This window comes from Mustelus asterias, chromosome 28, assembly GCF_964213995.1.
Source record: "Mustelus asterias chromosome 28, sMusAst1.hap1.1, whole genome shotgun sequence".
Classification (NCBI taxonomy): domain Eukaryota; kingdom Metazoa; phylum Chordata; class Chondrichthyes; order Carcharhiniformes; family Triakidae; genus Mustelus; species Mustelus asterias.
This window is the reverse complement of record NC_135828.1, coordinates 9,756,609-9,775,027: the sequence shown is the minus strand read 5'-3', so window position 1 is coordinate 9,775,027 and position 18,419 is coordinate 9,756,609. Positions and strand designations below refer to the sequence as shown.

At 46.3% G+C, this 18,419-nt stretch overlaps 1 protein-coding gene across 6 annotated transcripts in view; it reads left to right on the top strand.

Annotated features, from left to right (window-relative positions):
- Window positions 1-16,286, top strand: part of LOC144480213 (calcium/calmodulin-dependent protein kinase type II subunit gamma-like) — a 463,856-nt gene extending 447,570 nt beyond the window's left edge. For all 6 annotated transcript variants that reach the window (XM_078199435.1, XM_078199441.1, XM_078199439.1 and 3 more), the window contains 3 exons: window positions 9,103-9,197; window positions 10,951-11,196; window positions 13,804-16,286. In XM_078199435.1, the coding sequence (XP_078055561.1) occupies window positions 9,103-9,197; window positions 10,951-11,183 (328 nt within the window). In that variant the 3' untranslated portion in view covers window positions 11,184-11,196; window positions 13,804-16,286. The remainder of the gene's footprint in view (window positions 1-9,102; window positions 9,198-10,950; window positions 11,197-13,803) is intronic.
- Window positions 16,287-18,419: the final 2,133 nt, after the last annotated feature.

Below are 18,419 nucleotides of genomic sequence, written 5' to 3'. Positions count from 1 at the left end.
CAGGGACCCAGGTTCAATTCCGGCCTTGGGTCACTGTCTGTGTAGAGTTTGCACGTTCTCCCCCTGTCTGAGTGGGTTTCCTCCGGATGCTCCGGTTTCCTGCCACACTCCAAAAATGTGCAGGTTAGGTTGATTGGCCATGCTAAATTGTCCCTTAGTGTCCAAAGGTGCGTAGGTTAGGGGGATTGGTCATGCTAAATTGCACCTTAGTGTGCAAAGATGTGCAGGTTAGGTTAATTGGCCATAGTAATTTCCCCTTAGAGTCCCACGATGTGTAGGTTAGAGGGTTTAGCGGGGTAAATGCGTAGGGTTACAGTGATAAGGTCTGGATGAGAGGCTCTATTGGAGAGCTGGGGCAGACACGATGGGCCCAATGACGTCCTTCTGTGCTGTGGAGATGCTATGATTCTATCAGTATAACTGGCTTCCAATTAACCAGACCAGGAAAAGTGCCAAACAAATATCTTCCAGGGTTGCAGTGACTATCCAGTAACCCCTCCATGCGAGATGGGATGAGGACAGGATTGGGTATGATCACCCCATCCTCTGGTCCCTTCCCAGGGTTCAAAAGCCTACTGGCATCTGTTATCCAGGCACACATGAAGAATAGCCACCACTGTGAGCTCGCTATAGAGCAGTACAATCAAGGACCCCACACACCCCGGACATTCTCTCTTCCACCTACTTCCGTCAGGAAAAAGGTTCAAAAGTCTGAGGTCACGTACCAACCGACTCGAGAACAGCTTCTTCCCTGCTGCCATCAGACTTTTGAATGGACCCAACACATACTAAGCTGACCTTTCTGTGACTGTGACACTATATTCTGCACCCTCTCCTTTCCTTTTCCCCTATGTAAGTTCATAAGATATAGGAGCAGAATTTGGCCATTCGGTCCATCAAGTCTGTTCCGCCATTTGACCATGGCTGATATGCTCCTCATCCCCATTTTCCTGCCTTCTCCCCATAACCCTTCAGCCCATTACCAATTAAAAATCTGTCTAACTCCTCCTTAAATTTACTCACTGTCCCAGCATCCACCGCACTTTGGGGCAGCGAATCCCACAGATTCACAACCCTTTGGGAGAAGTAGTTTCTCCTCAACTCTGTTTTGAATTTGCTGCCCCTTATCCTCAGACTATGACCTCTCGTCCTAGAATGCCCCACCAGAGGAAGCATCCGCTCCACGTCTACTTTATCCATATCTTTTATCATCTTGTACACCTCAATTTGATCTCCCCTCATTCTTCTAAATTCCAGAGAGTATAGGCCTAAACTGTCCAATCCACTCTGGTAATGTAAAGTTTATTCATTAGACATAAATAGGCTTACATTAACATTGCAATGAAATTACTGTGAAAATCCCCTACTCCCAACACCCCGGCGCCTGTTCGGGTCAATGCACCCTAACCAGCACATTTTTCAGATTGTGGGAGGAAACCAGAGCACCCGGAGGAAACCCACGCAGACACGGGGAGAACGTGCAGACTCCACACAGACAGTGACCCAAGCCGGGAATTGAACCCGGGTCCCTGGCGCTGTGAGGCAGCAGTGCTGACCACTGTGCCACCGTGCCGCCCCCAATGTACTCTATGAACGGTATGCTTTGTCTGTATAGCGCGCAGGAAACAATACTTTTCGCTGTCTCCTAATACACGTGACAATAAATCAAATCAAAGGACGTGGTGTGTCTGTGGAAACCTGTTGTGGCAAAACAATTCCCCCCTGCAAGAGAAGAAAATAAGAGAAAGACTCAAACAAAGTAAACTGTATATAATATTAACATTTTGGCGGGGAAGGGGTGCAGGGTGTGCCAAATTATCTTAAGAACAATAGCAGATATATCATTTTTTGACAGCTTGAAATATTATATCTGAAGGTGAGACATTTACAGATAGATAATTGGCCAGAGATGATATAAATAATAAGGGTCTGCTTTTTGAAGTTTGGGTAATTGTAAATATTTATGGTAAGTTATTTATGAGACGGCCATCATCTGTCCCCGATGCACAAGATAATCCCCTCGGGCATTGTATTTAATTACTATGCCTCATATTCCTAGGTGACTAATAGGAGCTGTAATGTTATTTCCATGAAAATCTCACTGAAGCTTGATATTAATATTTAAATCCCAATTTGAATAAACATTTGGAGGACTGTTTGTCACCTGGTGAAGAGGAAGCGTTCAGGTGGCCTTTCGAATTGAGGAGGCGTTCAGGTGGCACAGCTATCAGGGAAAGGGACAAGGAAGATGAACATTCTGTCGAGAGAATGGTCAGAAGAGAAGACAGTGAAAATGTAATCCGATAAAAATCATTCCCGATTTCCTGAGAGTAATGGAGTGGCCAATCTTACAGTCTGATTAACACAGCTCGAAGCCACTCTTCTCTAGTCAAAAGTTTCATCGATATTATCCTGGAAAAGGAAAACAATTCCCGGAGTACAACAGTGGCAATATCCTTGTAAAGGAAGACTCACATTTCTATAGTTAGTGCCTTGGACCACCTCAGCCCCAAAGCATTTCACAGCCAATTAACTACTTTTCTGAACTGTTGTCACTGCTATAAGGTAGAAGACGCAATAGGGTAAGAAATCATAGAATCCCTACAGTGCAGGAGGAGGCCATTTGGCCCATCGAGTCTGCACCAACAACAATCCCACCCATGCGCTAATCCCGCTAACCGACACATCCCGAGACACTTAGGGGCAATTTAGCATGGCCAATCGACCTAACCCGCACATCTTTGGACTGTGGGGGGGAAATCGGAGCATCCGGAGGAAACCCACGCAGACACGGGGAGAATATGCAAACTCCACACAGACAGTGACCCAAGCCGGGAATGGAGTAATTGGAACACAGCAACCCCCTACAATCTGCAAAGTGGCGATGGATGGCATGGTGGCACAGTGGTTAGCGCTGCTGCCTCACCGGGGACCGGGTTCAATTCCAGCCTTGGTTGACTATCTGTGCGGAGTCTACACATTCTTCCCGTGTCTGTGTGGGTTTCCTCCGGGTGCTCCAATTTTCTCCCACACTCCAAAGATGTGTGGGTTAGGTGGATTGGCCATGCTAAATTGCCCCTTAGTGTCTCAAGATGTGTAGGTTAGGGGGATTAGCAGGGTAAATATATGGGGTTACAGGGATAGAGCATGGGTAAGGTGCTCCGATGAAGAGTCAGTGTAGACTCAATGGACCAAATGGCCTCCTTCTGCACTGTAGGGATTCTATGATCCCTTTCTCTGTTTTTTTTAAGTGTCCTTGCTTGAGGGAATACTATTCGTCACAAATTCCCTGCTGATCCTTGAATGATTGCCCTGGGACTTTTTAACATCCACTCATACACAGGGAGATTCGGTTTGAATCCAGCATCGGGTGAAAGCGGGCACCTCCAACAATGCGGGTTGGAGGTGTAGACCTGGCTTTGGTGCCCAAGTCTCATGGATTCAGAGACGTAAGTGCTACTCAGTGACACAGCCATCTGAATCCCTCTCCGCACTGCTGATGCTTTTCAGCAAGCCTTTTGAATTCACAATTGTCCATGCAAAGGAGTCTTGTGTAATTTGACAATGCCACTTTGCAGGGTTTTACCTTGGCCTTCCTTGAGACTTTGTTGTGCTTTTCACGCTCTGCATTTCAAAGTGAAAAGGCAACACTTTAACTTGTAGAGAAGCACCGGTAATAAAGAATTATTGAAAATAAAACGCCTGAGTTAATAAGCAGAGCTGGCATGGCCATTAATCTTGGAGAGCGTGTCACATGCTCCGATCAGGAAATAGCGCTCCTTATTAGATGCGGTTGCCATGGCAATTTAGAAATCAGTAGCATCTTCCTCTCTAGACAATGGAAAATAAGACTTGAAGCAAAGCTCCTCAGTGCTAAGTGTCCAGGTTCATGACCGAGTTGAATTTGCCCTTCTGATTGTAACTTTTTGAAGTGGTTATTAAGATTCCCCCAAGCACTTCCTGCAGCTGACAGGATATTGTGGGCCAAAGGAGTGCCAATTTGCCCTGTCTTCAATCCTTCCAATTGCTCGGTGCCCATTCAGTACCTCCCCATGGCGGGGATGGTGAAATTCAAGGCCCTGGGTCAGTTTTTTCACATCTCCATCATTTCAATCATAGAATCCCTACAGTGCAGAGGGAGGCCATTCAGCCCATTGAGCCCACAGAGGCCCTATCCCCACAACCACACGCATTTGTCCTGCTAATCCCTCTAACACTAAGGGGCAATTTAGCATGACCAATCAACCTAACCCGCACATCTTTGGACCTTGGAAGGAAACCGGAGCACCCGGAGGAAACACATGCAGGCATGAGGAGAATGTGCAAACTCCCCACAGACAATGACCCCAAGGCCAGAATTGAACCTGGGTCCCTGGCGCTGTGAGGTAGCAGTGCTAACCACTGTGCCGCCCTGCTGCCCCTTGCTGGTGTCATGGTGGCACAATCCTAGTTGCTTTTGTTTTTTTTTGCAGAACCATGGATCTGATTACCTTTAGCTCACCCGAAAATGTATTGGAAGGTGCTGGACATCCACTCACTGCAGCCTTCCAATCTCCAGACAGCTTTAACTTCATCTTGGTACTAGGTTGCGGTCAGATAGCAGATCGAGTGAAGCAAGCTCTCTGCAAATTTCCCAGCCTTCAATCGATCGCAAGCGCACTGGCCTCTCCTCTTGTACCCCTTGGAAATGAGATGAGACTCTGACCAGCTTCCCCACTGTTGAAAAACAAGTGATGCGTATACATCCAGTTATTTACTGGGGGGAAAGGGGAAAAGCAATGTGGTCAAATGTAGCCCTTTCTCCAATTGCTGTTTCCTTGAACATCCCTGATTTTAATCGATGCACCATTAGTGGCCGTGCCTTCAGCTCCCCCAAGGCCTTAACTTATGGAAATCTCTCCCCAAGCCTCTCTGCCTCTCTCACTCCTCCTATAAGTCATTGAGTTGGTTGAGACATGAACCTCAGACTTTTGTATCTTTTTCCCGACAGAAGAAGATGGAAGAGAGAATGTCCTTAATTATCCTTAAGTTTAAATTTAAAATTTACATCTTGTAAAATTACACTCAGATGTACAAGTTTCAAGTTTCATTTTGAACATTATACAAGTTCAAAGGTATCCCAATCAGTCTACTTTTTTATACAGTATATTTATAAGCACTCATCACAGTGGATGATTTACTCCACTGTTTCAGTTTATTGCTTAGACACAAATGTCCATCAAATACTTACTTTCAGGTGTTCATTTTTAAAGAAACAGATTTGTGATATGCTGCTTTTCCAAGGCAGTGGGAAGTGTTGACGGAGTCAGTGGATGGGAGGCCAGTTTGCGTGATGGACTGGGCTACGTTCACGACCCTTTGTAGTTTTTTTGCGATCTTGGGCAGAGCAGGAGCTGTGATGCATCCAGAAAGTTAAAGTTTATTTATTAGTCACAAGTAGGCTTGCATTAACACTGCAGTGAAGTGACTGTGAAAATCCCCTAGTCGCCACACTCCGGCGCCTGTTCGGGTACACTGAGGGAGAATTTTGCCTGGCCAATTCACCCTAACCAGCACGTCTTTTGGACTGTGGGAGGAAACCGGAGCGCCCAGAGGAGACCCATGCCGACACGGGGAGAACATGCAGACTCCACACTGACAGTGACCCAAGCCGGGAATTGAATCCGGGTCTTTGGCGCAGTGAGGCAGCAGAGCTGACTACTGTGCCAAAGAATGCTTTCTGTGGTGCATCTGCAAAAATTTCACCATGGGATGTTTCACTCTGTTATGCACGCCATATAAACAAAAGGTATCTGAAGGTATCAAAGTAGAGGGAGCCACGTTGAGCAGAATTGGATGCTAGGGGAACTCTCTGGAGACTGAGAGTGGCCAAGTTTCCAACTGTTGAAGAAACAATCCTGGTTTTTGATGCTTCTTCATATCAATTCAACCTTAAGAACAATGCAACATAATGAGGGCAAATATTTCCTTAGACTTTATCTGAAACTATCAGGACTATTGGAGCTGGCATTTGCCAGGGAAACAAGTGCTGAAATCTTTTCACAGTGAAATATGAACCGGGAGTAGCAAAACAATGCATCGTAAAGACTCCTTTTGTCACTTTAACCCCTGGGTGCACAAACCTGTCGGGAAACACATTATTGGACTTAAAGAACTTCTGCCCTTAAAATAACATTTGGCATCTTGCCGATTGAGGCCAAGTGCTCGATCCTGACGGCCTGCCAGTTTCAACTATGAGTAGAAGCAAATTACTGCGGATGCTGGAATCTGAAACCAAAAGAGAAAATGCTGGAAAGTCTCAGCAGGTCTGTGAGAAGAGAAAAGAGCTGCTGCCTCATAGTCAAAGGGTTCAATTCTGGCCTCAGGTCACTCACTGTCTGTGTGGGGTTTGCACATTCTCCCTGTGTCTGTGTGGGTTTCCTCCGGGTTCTCCGGTTTCCTCCCACACTCCAAGGATGTGCGGGTTAGGTGGATTGGCCATGCTAAATTGCCCCTTAGTGTCAGGGGGATTAGCAGGGTAAATATGTGGGGTTACGGGGATAGGACCTGGGTGGGACTGTGATCGGCGCAGACTCAATGGCCGAATGGCCTCCTTGTGCACTGTAGGGATTCTATGAGAGAAGTGAGCTGACGTTTCGAGTCCAGATGACCCTTTGTCAAAGCAAAGGGTCATCTGGACTCGAGACGTCAGCACTTTTCTTTCCTCACAGATGCTGCCAGACCTGCTGAGATTTTCCAACATTTTCTCTTTTGGTTTCAGCAATGAGTAGGTTGTTTTTGTGTCGGAATCCAACCCTTTATGCCCCACATTGGCTAGCAAGCTCGTATCCAGGATCCTGTCAACCACTGTTTCATTATGTAGCACTGTAAAAGCTGGAGGGTGAGTGCTTTCCCTTTGCACCTCCGTTAGTTTAACGCTGTCCTTTGGAGAATATAAATTCTCCCCCCTCTTTCATTGGATTAGGATTTCAACAACATTGACACTTCGATGCTACACAAACTGCAACTCAGAGTAATCTACCCCAATCCCATTTCACTGCTCTTTCCCCAAACACTTCAGCACTTTTCTTTTGAAGGTTTTATCCAATTTCCCGCAAATATTTTCATTGATTTGGCACCTGCCACTTGGGGTAATGCACACCACCACCTTAATATTCTTTTGCATGGAAAAGAAAGGGTCCAACTTCTTACTTTTGTGTTCTAAATGCTAATTAAGTAATAAAACTTGGAAAGTCATTCTGTTCTAAGGGCAGCACGGTGGCACAACGGTTAGCATTGCTGCCTCACAGTGCCAGGGACCTGGGTTCAGTTCCGGCCTCGAGTGACTATGTGGAGTTGGCACATTCCCCCCATGTCTGCATAGGTTTCCTCCGGTTTCCTCCCACAGTCCAAAGATGTGCAGGTTAGGTGGACTGACTATGCTAAATTGCCCCTTAGTGTCAGGAGGACTAGCTAGGGTAAATGCATGGGGTCATGGGGATAGGGCCTGGGTGGGATTGTGGTCGGTGCCGACTCGATGGGCCGAATGGCCTCCTTCTGCACTGTAGGGATTTTATGAATAATATAACCATTATTGTCTGAATTTGCTTCAATTGAACACTTATGATTTACTGTGTTGCAGGCATTATGTTGTTAGCATTGAACATGCTATTCAGCCCATTAAGTCAGTAATACTGTTAATCGCCATATTAACAACCTGGCCTGATCTCTACTCCCTGTAATATTCATCTTCTTCACACAATTACCTCATTCTCTTTTAATATGGATTATGCTTCATCTGTGGTTTGTGACAGAGTTCCACATTCAGAGCACCCTTTCAAGAAAAGTGTGATTTATTTTTAACCTTCCCTTACACTTTGTTGTGACTCTCTTCAATCTCCCACATTTTCACAAACATTTAATGAGATAAAACCCTTACATAATCTTGAAAGGCCTCCTCCATATCACCCCTGAATCTCATAAGAAAGTTATCCTCCACTCTCTTCAACTTGCAATTCTTCATCCTTGGTAAAATGCCAATGAATCTTCGCAGCATCTTTTCCGTCACTTTCATATCCTTTATATAACGCTCCCCAAACCTGCATCCAAGACTCCAACTGTAGCCCAGTTAGGCAAGTACAGTCCAAAGACGTGCAGGTTAGGCGGATTAATGGGCGGCATGGTGGCACAGTGGTTAGCACTGCTGCCTCACAGCGCCAGGGACCCAGGTTCAATTCTGGCCTCAGGTCACAGTCTGTGTGGATTTTGCACGTTCTCCCCGTGTCTGCGTGGGTTTTCCTACGGGTGCTCCAGTTTCTTCCCACACTCCAAAGATGTGCATGTGAGGTTGATTGGCCATGCTAAATTGCCCCTTAGTGTCAGGGGGAATAGTAGGGTAAATATGTGGGGTACGGGGATAGGGCCTGGGTGGGATTGTGGTCGGTGCAGACTCAATGGGCCAAATGGCCTCCTTCTGCACTGTAGGGATTCGATGAACTTCAACATTCTATGAACTTCTAAATACGTGGGATTAAGGGGATAGGGCCTGGGTGGGATTGTGATTGGTGTAGACTCGATCGGCCGAATGGCCTCTCTTTCTGCACTGTCGGGATTCTACGATTCTAACCATGCTGAATTGTTCCTTAGTGTCCCAAGACATAGGTTGAGGGTGATTAGCGGGGTAAATATGTGGGGTTACAGGGTGGGGGGGGAGGGGCGGGCGGTGTATGGGCCTATGTGGGATGCTCTGTCAGAGAGTCGGTGCAGACTTGATGGGCCGAATGGCCTCCTTCTGTACTGTAAGGATTCTATGTGCGCGAGGAAAGCAGCTCGATTGATGTGACATTCCAACGCATGGCGAGACAGTAGGATTGTTTCACCAGCTAGTTAATTTAATATGGACGCCACTTGCAAAAATCCTAATGGAACTTATTTCAATCATGGACCTCACGATTGAGGCCTCAGCGCTACTGTCGATCACCAGAAGGTTTTGCCGCATTCTCGTTACAGGTTGCATGTCAATTAAGCATTAGTCACTCTTGTGTTGAAGCCTACCTGAAAAACAGTACCTCGTTATAATATTTTTGAGAGCCTGAACATAACGAGAGGGTTGGTTTCTTTCAGGAAAATCTGTGACCCTGGTCTAACCTCATTTGAACCTGAAGCCCTTGGAAACCTCGTGGAGGGAATGGATTTCCACAAGTTCTATTTTGAGAACTGTAAGTATGCAGTTTAATTCTGAACTGCAAAGCTTTGCATCACACCAGCTATCCTCTAGCATTTGTACGTAATGAGTTATCTCTCAAATTCCAACACACTGCAACTTATTCAGGCAAAGAAGAGAACATAGTTCTGTTTTGTCTTATTGGCAAATTTTCCTAGGCCTTACGCATGGTTAGTTCATGAATACAAGTTATGTTGTGTGTCTGGAACACACAAGGTTTAGAACTTTATTCTTCCATGGGGTGTGGACATCATTGACAAGGCCAGCATCCCTAAATACTCTTGTCCTGAGTGGCTTGCTAGGCCATTTCTGAGGGCCATTGAGAATCAGCCACATTGAGATGGGTCTGGAGTCATGTGAAGGCCAGACCAGCTAAGGACAGCAGATTTCCTTCCCTAAAGGGCATGAGTGAACCAGAAGTATGTCAACAATCAGTAATAGTTTCATGGTCACCATCACTGATGACAATTTTAAATTTTGGGCGGGATTTTCCGGACACTCTCGCCCCAAAACCGGAAAATCCCGCCCGAGTCAAAGGGGCCTTTGCATGGTCTGCCCCCACCCGCTACGATTCCCGTGGCGGGGGCGGGACGGGAAAATTCTCTCCTTTTTTGGTTGAATTTAAATGCCTTTCTCAGGGTCACAAAGCCAATGCGCAGAGTGGACGGGGCATCCATCTCCTTGCTTGCTCCAAAAACCAATTCAAATTCCAATTGAATCCAACTCATGGACCCCACAAGAGAAACACACAAGATCCAAGCTGACATTCAAGGATATGGGACAAGTGCTGTAAACTGGGACGAGCGCGACTTTAGTGGTAGTTATTGTCGGTGCAGACTCGACGGGCCAAATGGTCTTTACTGCACTGTATGACTCTGACATGGGGATGAATGTGAGAGAAATGCACATGACATCTTCCTGGGGTAACACATTCGCCACAGGCCAATGAGGAATTGGGATATGGAAAATTGCATTTCTGATTGGCAAGTTCCATAAAAATCAAGCATGGACTACTGTTGTTGATCAGAGTCAACATCTGAACTTTAACCCTTTTTGTATTTTATTGGGAAGATGGAAAACGAGGACTTTTTTGATTGTTGTGAGTGTTTATCTTTCTCGCACACTGAATGATGATCGTGTTTGCCATGGAAAGATGCAGGCATGAAGTATTTAAAGTTTATTTATTAGCATCACAAGTAAGCTTACATCAACACTGCAATGAAGTTACTGTGAAAATCCCCTAGTCGCCACATTCCTGTTCCGGTACACTGAGGGAGAATTTAGCATGGCCAATGCACCCTAACCAGCACGTCTTCCGGTCTGTGGGAGGAAGCCGGAGCACCCGGAAGAAACCCACGCGGAGAAGGTGCAGACTCCGCGCAGACAGTGACTCAAGCCGGGAATCGAACCCGGGTCCCTGGCGCTGTGAGGCAGCAGTGCTGACCACTGTGCCGCCCCTATTACGTGAACCCTTGTGACTCACGCACCACAGCCACGCTAGTAGCTAGTCAAAATTTTCTGTTGGATCATACTGAGCTCACACTGTTCAATCAGCAAAAGCTGAGACCCAAGCAAATCGACTAGTCCAGTTGGTTTTTCCACAGTTCTGCTTTTTTATATGGAAGATCTGACTGTAATTTTCCATGTGTCTATCACCAAAGAATGAGTCTGATTGTGGTGGTTCGATGCATTTGTTACTTTTCTCAAGTCGATACGAGATGATTTTTAATCGCCACGTTTTTTTTTAGTGTTGGCAAAGAACAGTAAGCCAATCCACACCACCATTCTCAACCCCCACGTCCACCTAATCGGAGAGGACGCTGCCTGTATCGCTTATATCCGTCTGACGCAGTACATCGATAACCAGGGCAGGCCCAGGACCACCCAATCCGAGGAGACCCGCGTCTGGCATCGCCGCGAAGGAAAGTGGCAGAACATACACTTCCACTGCTCGGGGGCCCCCGCTGCACCGCTCCAGTGAACACATTGTGCAGGTAGTAACACCGCTACGTCTTATCGCATGTTTTCCTCTCCCCTTTCCTTGGCTGAGATGGTGGGTGGGTAACCTCTGGAGACACTGGGGCAAGAGTAGAAATCATAGAACCCTTACAGTGCAGAAAGAGGCCATTCGGCCCATCAAGTCTGCACCGACCACAATCCCACCCAGGCCCTACCCCCATATCCCTACATATTTTACCCACTAATCACTCTAACCTACGCATCTCAGGACACTAAGGGGCAATTTTTAGCATGGCCAGTCAACCTAACCCGCACATCTTTGGACTGTGGGAGGAAACCGGAGCACCCGGAGGAAACCCACGCAGACACAAGGAGAATGTGCAAACTCCGCACAGACAGTGACCCAAGCCAGGAATCGAACCCAGGTCCCTGGAGCTGTGAAGCAGCAGTGCTAACCACTGTGCTACCGTGCCGCCCTCGAGGTGCAGGATACAGGACTATGGTAACACATCTGTGGAACCCGCTGGCAAAACCTCCCCCCTCCTGATGGTTGAGCCCATTCCAGGAAAGTGGCACAAAGGGAGCCGGGTGTACGAAACATGTTTCGGCAGTGGGATTGAGAGGTGACCAGAAAAACCTGGCCTTTGGCCTTGTAAGCCAGTGGGAGGGCATCTTAAACTATTGATGATACAGGAAACACGAAATCTCAAACACTGTTTCACGCAAGTAGAACAAAGAAGCACAGATTCAAATAGCCAAGAGGCAAATTGAAGAATGAAAATCAAGATGATTGACCATTTAATGGTTGAGACATGCAATAGGCTCCTGGGAGGAGCGGTGGGGGGGTGGGGTGAAACCTTAGTGTATTTTAGGAAAAAGTTTGACATTGTGACAGAAGGGGAACTCATGAGAGGCATTACAATCAGCAGGAGGCCATTCAACCCATCACATCCATACCGGCCTTCTCTATAGAACAATCCCATCAGTCCCATTTCCCTGCTGTCTTCCCGTAGAACTGCAAAGACTTCATGGGTGGATTAGCTAAGTTAGTCTGAATGAAAGAGGATCATAGAATTCCTCCCATCCCCACGTATTTATCCTGCTAATCCCGCTGCCACTAGGGTCAATTTAGCATGGCCAATCGACCTAACCCACGCATCTTTGGACTGTGGGAGGAAACCAGAGCACCCGGAGGAAACCCACGCAGACTCAGGGAGAACGTGCAAACTCCACACGCACAGTGACCCGAGGCCGGAATTGAACCCAGGTCCCTGGCACTGTGAGGCAGCAGTGCTAACCACTGTGCCACCGTGCCACCCAATAATATATTCCCATGTGTTAATCTACACCTTGCGGGGTTGTTCCCCCACTTGTGCCCTTAACACTGCACATTTAGTCTGCTCATCCACCTAACCTATACATCCTTGGACACTAAGGGGCAATTTAGCACGGCCAATCCACCTAACCCGCACATCTTTGAACTATTGGTGCAAACTGGAGCACCCGGAGGAAACCCACGCAGACACGGGGAGAATGTGCAAACTCCACACAGACAGTGACCCGAGACCGGAATCGAACCCGGGTCCCTGGCGCTGTGAGGCAGCAGTGCTAACCACTGTGCTGCACAGATGCCAATGTCAAATCTCCATATCTCTGTTGTGTTTGTGAATCTCATTTGGCCGGTAAATTTTTGAGGTAGCCCTTTGGAGTTTTGGAGGAAGTTAAGATGCAGGGGACGGACATCATTCTCAACTCATCTCACTTATATTAGTGCTTCTGAGGGGGTTTTTTATTAATATGTGGGACACGGGTGTCTCTGGCTGGGCCAGCATTTATTACCCACCCCTAGCTGCCCTTGGAGGACAGCTGAGAGTCAACCACGTTGATGTGGCTCTAGAGTCACATGTAGGCCAGACCAGGTAAGGACGGCAGATTTCCTTCCCTCAAGGACATTAATGAACTGGATGCGTTTTTTTGTCAATTGGCAATGGGTTCATGGTCATCAGATTCTTAATTCCAGATTTTTTCAAATTGTATTCAAATTCCACCACCTACCGTGGCGGGATTCGAACCCATTAGCTGAGTTTCTGGATTATTAGTCTGGCGATAATACCACTAGGCCATCGCCTCCCCTTTTTCAGCACAAGGTAAGGAAACAAAGGGCGGGAATTTCCATCCACGCTCGTCCCAAAACCGGAAAATCCCACTGAGGTCAACGTACCTTTGCATGGTCCGCACCGCCCCCATCTCCCACCCCCAAGCTTCTATTCCTGTGGCGGGCGGGACGGGAAAATATCCATTGTAGAGTTGAGTTATGCTGCTGAGTTTCTATAAAGCTTTGGGACAGTTGGTTATGAGTGTGCCACTTTGGGGAGGGCGGGCGGGCCATTATAGAGTTGAGTTGTGATGGTAAGTATCTTGGCACAGTTGGTTTTGGGTATGCCACTTTGGGGGGGGGGGGGGGGGGGAGTGGGCGGCGGTGCCACAAACTCTAGGAATGGCATTGAGGCAATGGGTGGATTGGTCAGAACGGAATCGAATCCCTACGGTGCAGAAGGAGGCCATTTGGCCCATCGAGTCTAGGTTGACTAGACCGGGTGGCAGGAAGCACACAGTGAACGCGTTGTATTCTTGCTTTGCAGTTTGGAGATGCTGGGTGTAGACTTCTCGTCTGAGCAGTGGATTGAAGCTGATCACTGTCGTGGGGAACTCTTGGAGACCAGCAGCACCATGCGCCAATCTGCATGTGTATGATGCTGTGGTGACTGCCTAATTGTTGTTTTCATGGCTCCATCGTGTTTGTTTCTGCTGTATGGGCGATGTACAGATAAAATGGCTGCTGTATATGTACCTGATAACTCACTTGTTTGATGGCAGCGGTTCAGAAAGTAGATTCTGAACCCGTTCCTTGCCAAAGTACGGACATCCATAAATTTAAAACAAAATAACTAAAAAAAAAAAAATCACAAAGCTAACAGCCGGTGTAGAGCTCAGAGATCTTTTTTTATTTTTAAAGAAAAAGTATGCCATTCTTGTCGAGATTTAATCGCGGTTACTCCAACCCTGATCAGTAATTGTCACTACGAGAGTAACATTGGTAACGGTAGGTTAAGGTGCCAGGAGGACACCAATGCAACTGCAGCTCCTCCTGTCAATGAGGGTTAAAGGTTAATAACTAAAAACCCGTGAGCCCTCCTGGAGTATGTTAAGCGACACATGTTGAGATTTGGAGACCATGACTTATGACATCACTGTTCTGTGAAATGGAAACAAAAATATATTAATACTTCTAGGCGATCGTATTTTCCTCTCTCTCTCCTAACAAACTATCCGCAAAGTGAAGCTTTGTGTGATCACATTTATTGAAATGGAGTGCACACAAAAAAAAGTATTTTTTTTCCTCATCTGTTAACATTTCTTCCAGTGTTCTCTGCAGCAGAATTGATATGAATGTATAATATTGAAGTTTTTTTGTCGTGACCTAAGTGCAGTAAATTTATCTTTGGTTTAAAAAGAGTCATTTTTTGCATACATAAGTTTGCAGTATGCTGTAATCTAGTCACCAGCCACGACCATTTGGACTGCCTGGTGGTTTTACTCTGCCTTGTGTCACTGGGATATGGTGTCAATGTATAGCGAGGTAGCATTTCTTTCCAAGATCAAACGCGAGGCGCAGGGCGGTGGCATTGATGAGACGTCGCCTTGCGAGCAAGGAGGGGGGGGTTGGGGGGGGGAGGGGGGGGGGCTGGTCACCTGAGGACACAATGGTCACATTTAAAATATATATGCAGTTTTACAGAGGTTATGCATGTGTTGTTTATGGTCAATATTTTCACTGTATGTGTTAACTTGACAAAAATAATAATGATGTACCTAGTTCCGCATCTTTAACATTCTTGCACAGTCTGGAAGTATGTACTACATAATTTAAGCCTGAGCTTGGTATGATAAAATTCCTGTTTAAACGGGGCAACGTAAATTAATTGCATTGTTACTGTATCTTATGGGGCTAATATCTTATAGTTTTAAATAAGGCAATCGATGCAGGATTTTGCATGATATATTACAAAAAAAAAAATTACCCAGTGTTTGTTTGTTCTGAATGTTGGTAGATCTTCATAGCTTTGTTACTATAGGATTGATCTTAACAAGAAAAGTATTTAATAAAAAAGGGAACTGATGGTGTTTTAACCGCTGCAGTTGATGGATGTTTACCTTGAAACCTGCTTGAACATGTTTGGCAAAAAGAAAAAAAGTTGTCGATTAGTAAAAGATCATTCTTGAAACTTTAAAAAAAAAGAGTTTGCGGTATTCAGTCTTTACAATTAATTCACTAAAACAAAAGAGTCCAAAATATGTGAAACTGAGTGTGGTTTCCCCCATTCCGATACCCAAGCAAAACCAGTCTGCATCTGGGGAAGCTCCCCTTACAAACCGTACGTTTTGCTTCATTTTAAATTGTCACAGTGTTGCTAGGACGGGTCAAGAACGATTTTAGCCCATTGATTGGGCAGATGGAGTTAAATATTATTTGGGCTCGTCCTTGCTGGGACTATTATTGGTTATATCTACAGTAAGTAGTCTCGCAACACCCAGGTTAAAGTTCAACGGGTTTATTTGGTAGCACGAGCTTTCGGAGCGTCGCCCCTTCAACTCGGGGGCAACGCTCCGAAAGCTCGTGCTACCAAATAAACCTGTCGGACTTTAACCTGGGTGTTGTGAGATTACTTACTGTGCCTCCCCCAGTCCAACGCCGGCAACTCCACATCATGGTTATATCTAGGATGCCGTTCCTCCGTTTGCTTTACCCGTATCCCTTCGTCTGTGTTTTAAATGATTGCTGAAGTTTGAGAACGGCCTTGCGTCCAGAAGCTACTCCCAGTTGAAGGGTTAGGGCCTGGTCAGAAGTTTAAAAAAAAAAGCCACCTGTTCCAACCCAAGTAATTCAGGACTGTGGTTTAAGCACAATTGCCCGACCCATCGTCAACCAACTCAAGATAATCAGTGACCCTTGCCCTGAACCAGCCTCGCCACGTTTCACTCATTTTGAGACTCGATACTTTTAGTTACCTAAATGTAACCTGTTTCTGTGTGTCTCGCACTTTTAAAATAAACACAATTCTGTGTACGTAACTGGGTTTGTCTCTCTCTTTGGACCCATTGGTAGGTCGCACCCAGCAGCCGAGAGAGGTCGTTAGCCCCTCGAGAGATGTTTGCGTGTCACGTTGCTATGGGGTTACTCCAAAGCATCTATTCAGCTGTTGCACACCTCCTTACTCTCACGCTAAATTGAAGTATGTTTGGAATGTTAAAAGTGTGATCGGGATGTGGGGAACACCATCTATCTATTGAAATATGCCAATTTCAAATATGAACACGGGTAGGGATGTGCTAGGTACATCTTTTATTCATTTGTGGGACATGGGCGTCGCTGGCTGGCCAGCATTTATTGCCCATCCCTAGTTGCCCGAGGACAGTTGAGAGTCAACCACATTGAACATAAGAAATAGGAGCAGGAGTAGGCCATCCAGCCCCTCGAGCCTGCCCCGCCATTCAATAAGATCATGGCTGATCTGAAGTGGATCAGTTCCACTTTCCCGCCTGATCCCTATAACCCCTAATTCCCTTACCGATCAGGAATCCATCTATCCGTGATTTAAACATATTCAACGAGGTAGCCTCCACCACTTCGGTGGGCAGAGAATTCCAGAGATTCACCACCCTCTGAGAGAAGAAGTTCCTCCTCAACTCTGTCCTAAACTGACCCCCCTTTATTTTGAGGCTGTGCCCTCTAGTTCTAGCTTCCTTTCTAAGTGGAAAGAATCTCTCCACCTCTACTCTATCCAACCCTTTCATTATCTTATAGGTCTCTATAAGATCCCCCCTCAGCCTTCTAAATTCCAACGAGTACAAACCCAATCTGCTCAGTCTCTCCTCATAATCAACACCCCTCATCTCTGGTGTCAACCTGGTGAACCTTCTCTGCACTCCCTCCAAGGTCAATATATCCTTCCGCAAATAAGGGGACCAATACTGCACACAGTATTCCAGCTGCGGCCTCACCAATGCCCTGTACAGATGCAGCAAGACATCTCTGCTTTTATATTCTATCCCCCTTGCGATATAGGCCTTCTATCCCCCTTGCGATATTGCTGTGGCTCTGGGGTCACATGTAGGCCAGACCGGGTAAGGACGGCAGATTTCCTTCCCTAAAAGGACATTAGCCCATTGTGCCTTATTTTGGCCAACCACCTTGGTCTTCAGCATTGCTGAGAACTCCTCTAAATCTTTGACATAATTGAAATGTTTTGTCTGTACTCCAAAGGGGTTTAAATGCTCCTTTGAAAACTGGTTGTGTTTTCTAGAAAAGACCACTAGTGACGGCCTGTGACTGAGGAAGCCCCTCCTACAGTCGTTAATATACAATTTAGAGAAAGGCCAGAAAGATTAGCGCAAGAACTCCATTCTTATCTTCAGTAAGAGATGACTGATTTCCTTTCCCAAAAATATAACAGATGAAGGGGAGTAAGGAATTTGACCATGTCATTGGCCTCGTGTCATTCCTTCTTGCTATTAAAAATGAAAAGTATTTCAAGCAGCAATAGTTATTCTCCCCCCCCCCCCCTCCATTCTTTTAAGAAGCTCTCTCTACTTGTTTGGCTTCTCTCAATGTTTACCCAAATCAGCCAAGTTTTCTGCTGGCATCAATGATCAACTTCCAACTAGTGCTTGAAAAGCAACCTGGAAATCCAAGACTGTCCAGTACTCCAAAGATGTGCGGGTTAGGTGGATTGGCCATGCTAAATTGTCCCTTAGTGTCAGGGGGACTAGGTAGGGTAAATGCATGGGGTTGTGGGGATGGGGCCTGGGTGGGATGGTGGCTGGTGTAGACTCGATGGGCTGAACGGCCTCCTTCTGCACTGTAGGGATTCTATGAAGTGATTGGAGAGTAAAATTCCTCTGAGTGACATTTTGTCTCATAGAACATAGGAGCGTGCAGCACAGGAACAGGCCCTTCGGCCCATCATGTTGTGTCAAACATGTTAACCAAATCCCTTCTGACTGCCCTTGATCCACATCCCTCTATTCTTGCTTAGCTAAAAGCCCCTTAAACATCCCTATCGTATCCGCCTCCTCCACAACCCCTGGCAGCACGTTCCAGACACCAATCACTCTTTGTGTAAAAAGAAAATGGCCCCTCACATCTCCTTTGAGTTTTCCCCCTTTCACCTGAAGTGCTTGCCCCTCACTTTGTCAC